Here is a 4696-nt window from a genome sequence, read left to right as displayed (position 1 = left end):
CAAATCGGTCTGTGAATTAGGCTCTTTAGCTGCTGGTATTTTATCTCATCTCGACACCAGTCTCTGCTGGTCAGAACAGTTCAGGAATAAAGCTGCATATCTAGCTATGAAAAATGGGGTAAAGGTTCTCCTGTCATTGTCTGTGTGAAGGCTCTATTCTGAATCTCCAGTGAGGCTCCAATACTGAGAGCTCTTAGATGTAAACCAGTTCCCCGTATACAGTATTTCCCACTCTCTGTACTGGTGTAAGCCCGTGGTATCTAGGATGGGGTATGTATTGGGCAAGGCTTTCTGTATCCGAAGTGGACAAAATCCTTTTTTCAGGCAAGTCCAGGATCCAGGCATATGGGTCTTTGAATTGGATGTGGACAGGGGTCTCTGCAAGGGCTGATTATGAACTTCATTCTGTTGATTTTATGTCTGGCCACCTCAGTTAGCTGTTACACTCTCCTCTACATCTCTTGCTTTTTACAGACTATCTCAAATAAATCCTGTATTAAAGGAGAACTATGGATTAGGGCTTTTCCCCATAGTTCTCCTAAGGGTAACGGGAGGACACAAACTAGCGTCCTCCCATCACCCAAAGCTCAGTATACCGCGAGCTACTGCTCGCGGTATACTGAGACGCCACAGGCGGAACAGATCCCGACAATTATGTCTGGATCCACCCAACTGCATGAGTGACAGCTGGCTCTGCCTATCTAGAGGCAGAGCCAGCTGTACCAGTCCCCTCACCCGTCCATTCCGCCAGTCAGCACTGGAGGATTGGACAGGGGAGAGGGGGAATCATTGCAGGGAGCCGTGAGTGACGGTCACGGCTCTCTGCACCGATAGATCAAGAAGTGAGCGAGCGTCGGTATGTGTTCGCTCACTTCCCGATCTACTGAGCCGACCTGTGACAGTTTCATTGTCACAGGTCGGCTCAGATTATGAGGCAAATCACTCGCCTCATAATTAATCAAATCATTATGAGAAAATCACTCGCCTCATAATTCTCCTTTAAAGTTACTTTGGGGGTATACAACACTGGGGTTCTGTTATTTTCTTCAAACGCTAAAGTAGAGTAGTCGAGGCTCCTGGATCTGGGCGCAGGGGTATGTAGCACAATAAGTTACACTGCGCTATCTCCCCTTATCATTAAACCCTTTTCACCAAACCCTATAATTCTAAATAGTTAATCGATGTTCAAATCAAACAAAGAAAATATATCAAAGTGTCCACAAAAGGGTTATGTGTATCAGGTAATGCCCAGGAACTGGGCACAGTGCCCTCTGTTTTAGACAAGTCCCGTGATGAGAGCATAGTGGTATCTGTAGCAGTTGAGACCTGGGATCTTGTTGGAACTTGGAACCGATAAGCAGAGCACATTCTACAGATATGGGCACAGGGGCCTTTGTCTCAATCAAGGCCCACCATCTAGGCACAGGTGTCTTTCTTGGTTAGTATCTGAGCACAGGGGTGTCCACCAGGGGAGGCAGAAGATGGAATTTCTGTAAGTGGTGGGGCCCAGGATCCGGACACAAAGGTCTCTGTAGAGGATGACGCCCAAGATCTGAGGACAGGGGTCTCTGGGTGATGTATTAGAAATCCTGCTTATGTGCGGCATTTTAGTGAGTGCGAGTCCGGACGTCTTAGTTAGCTATTATATTCTTTTCTGAATCACTTGATTTTTACAGATAATCTCTTTTAAGTCTTGGATTAAAGTTACTTTGGGGGCATACAGCGCTGAGGTTCTGGGGTTTCCTTTGAGAGACATGGAAATGTTGTATTCAACGGATTACCTCTGGGAAACACTACAAAGTGCTTTATAGCCAATCAGATGGGATGGTAAATAGAGATTAAATCTTTGTGTGTGGCGAGCTGGCTGTGCGTGATATGGCTTTACTGACAAGTATGTCAAGTACAGTAGTGGTGGATAACATAGGCAGAAGACAGCAATATAACCTTGTGCTAATATAGACCGTAGTTCAGCAGCAAGAACAAGTAGTGCTAGAACAACCACTGAAATCTACAACAACTATAAATATATAAATGCCGCGCTATCATATTTACCATAATATTTAGATGTGACATAAAATAAGTGAAACTCCACACTAATAAAAATGCACAAGAATAAAAAAAACTTAAAATCTATAAGACTTAGAGTGAACAACTATGTGTTAAATACCATGCACATCAAAACAATTTAATACAGTTGAAGTCCATGCACCTTACGCATCAGAACAAAATAATTGTCAAATTTCACAGTGCCTATACATACAGTATGTGTAGTCCATACACCTTTTGTGTGTGCTCCAATTTTGATATGTTTGTAATCCTAAATGATTCAACCACTCAGGCGAAATGAGAAAATTGCACGCTGATTGAATACGAATTCACATATTCAGTACAGACGTGGATAGGCAGGAGAGTTATAACTACTGGAGCCTGATAAGGGTATATCTCTGCCTGATCTAGATACAATATAAGGGAGAACAGCAATATCAGACCTCTTGGGAAGGTCTGAACTTGAGGTTTGCAGCCTTCCTTTGGGTGGTCACATGGTGGCAAGCATCGAGTGGTTGAAACATTTCGGATCATAAAAATATCAAAATTGTAGCACATGCAAAAGGTGTAGTGACTTCACATATGTAGAGGCACCGTGAAACTGAACAAAATTGTTTTGTTCAGAAGCGTAAGGCTGATGCCGACTCCTTTATTTGCTTCTTTTAAAGCCCTTTGTGATGATTCCACAAGTCACATTCACTGTATAGAGCTTCCATTTACATAGGTGCTTTGCATATCAGCCAACCAGTCTCTGACTGTTGTTTGTGGGTTCCCTTGCATGGAACACCACCTACCTCACTAGCATATCAAGGAATCCAATTCAGGGCTTTGACTAGGTCAGTCCATAACCCTCCATTCCTCTTTTTTAAGGCATTTCTTGGTGCATTTGATGGTATGCTTCAGATTATCCTATTTAAAAATCCATTTTAGGTTTAACTTTAACTTAACTTTCGGACAGGTGGCCTCACATTCTCATCAAGCACACTTTGGTGTGATGAACAATTCACAGCTGACTCGATGACTGCAAGCTGCCCTGGTCCTGAAGCAAAGCATTTCCAACCATGCTTCAAAGATGGTGTGGCGTGCCTTTTCTAAAATGCTATCTTACGTTTTCATACAATATGTCCACTTTTAGGGCCTGTTCACACCCGATTCAATGCGCACTGGCTCGATTCTGGCCACTGCCTCGCATTGGCTCACTTTTTTGTGGGGCAGGAGGGGGCGTGGTGGGCCATTGAAGTGAATGGCACCCTAGCCACACCCTCCGGCCACAACGCGATCCTGCCGCACGGGATTGCAAGGCACATTATGCCTGTGGTCCAGTCAGATCAAAATGCTGCAAGCACTAATTTGATTTCACCGGACCGCAGGCATAATGTGCCTTGCAATCCCGTGCGGCAGGATCGCGTTGTGGCCGGAGGGTGTGGCTAGGGTGCCATTCACTTCAATGGCCCACCACGCCCCCTCCTGCCCCACAAAAAAGTGAGCTGGCGCAATGCGTGGCAGTGTGTTCTGGCCAGAATTGGGCCGGAACGCACTGCATCTGGTGTGAACGGGCCCTTACTGTTACCAAATGTATCTTTCATTTAGTTGACAGCACATTGTTCCAGAAGGCCTGGTCTTTGCCTATATGTTCAATGACAAACTGTAGTCCTGCGCTAATGTCCTTTTTGGGCAGAAAGGCTTTTCCCTGGCACAACTGCCATACAGGTTAAATTAGTGCAATCTTTTTCTGGTAGTAGTTGCATGCACTTTGGCCATCTGTTACAAGAGTTACTTGCAGATCCTGCGATTACATTTTGGGGTTGTTAGAGACTTTCTTCTTAGACTTTCTCGGGCTAAATATGCCGGGGCCAGACAGCCCTGCACAAATTATCAGTTATTAAAATCTCTGCTACTTGAAGATTATTTTCTTTACAGTGGAAAGATTGATTGGAAATAATTTGGCAATCTTTTAAAATCCCTTGCCAGACTTATAGATATCTATACAGAACTTTCTAAAGGGCCTCAGAGAGCTCTTTTGATCTTGGCAGTGTGACACCAAATACACCAATAGCAAAGCGAAACCCTAGATATCTGAGGTTGACAGAAAAACCATAACCCTTGCAGTGGGGCTACCCCTGCACTGCAAGGGTTAAGTGCTCGATTTCATCTGGGGTCTAAAATAACATAGATATGCTCATCTGAACCTTGGCTGCTGCAGCCTTTCTCCTCCTCTGCTTCAGTGGTCTAAGAACCCATGAGTCATCACGTCCAATACAGTGTATTGGATGTGAGGACGCCGAGGGAAATTTTGATTGCGGGAGTGGAGGGGGAGAAAGACTGCAGAGACCGGTCTAGTAGCGCGGGTTTGGATGAGTATATCTTGAGGATGAAAGATGAAAACGAGCACCTAACCATTGCAGTGCGGGGGTAGCCCCACTGCATGGGTTAAGTTTTTTTTCTTCTGCCTGGAGTTCTTCTTTAAATAAGATGGGTTCCACCAGGGGCATAACTAGAAGCTTCAGGGCCGCGTTGCAAGAAACCATAAAATCTACTGGTCCGGGGCCTGATCAGTGACAGATCCTATCCATCCCCGGCGCACAGCCACCCACACATATCCCGCTTCTACTGCTGTGGGTGGCCAAGCATCGAGGAAGGAGCGGCTCTA

At 45.1% G+C, this 4696-nt stretch overlaps 1 protein-coding gene across 3 annotated transcripts in view; it reads left to right on the top strand.

The window, feature by feature from the left end:
- The window catches only part of GARNL3 (GTPase activating Rap/RanGAP domain like 3), a 127651-nt gene that overhangs the window by 49353 nt on the left and 73602 nt on the right, over positions 1-4696 (top strand). The window contains exon 1 of one of the 3 annotated variants that reach the window (XM_018562078.1): positions 3092-3121. The exons of the other annotated variants lie outside the window; for them this stretch is intronic. Within the exon in view, the coding sequence (XP_018417580.1) occupies positions 3108-3121 (14 nt within the window). The 5' untranslated portion in view covers positions 3092-3107. Of the gene's footprint in view, positions 1-3091; positions 3122-4696 lie in introns of those variants that run through there. 3 annotated transcript variants of the gene reach the window in all.

Source organism: Nanorana parkeri, unplaced genomic scaffold (assembly GCF_000935625.1).
Source record: "Nanorana parkeri isolate BGI_ZX_2015 unplaced genomic scaffold, ASM93562v1 scaffold559, whole genome shotgun sequence".
In the NCBI taxonomy this organism is placed as follows: Eukaryota; Metazoa; Chordata; class Amphibia; order Anura; family Dicroglossidae; genus Nanorana; species Nanorana parkeri.
Note: the sequence above shows the minus strand (reverse complement) of the source record. Positions and strands in the feature narration are given on the sequence as shown.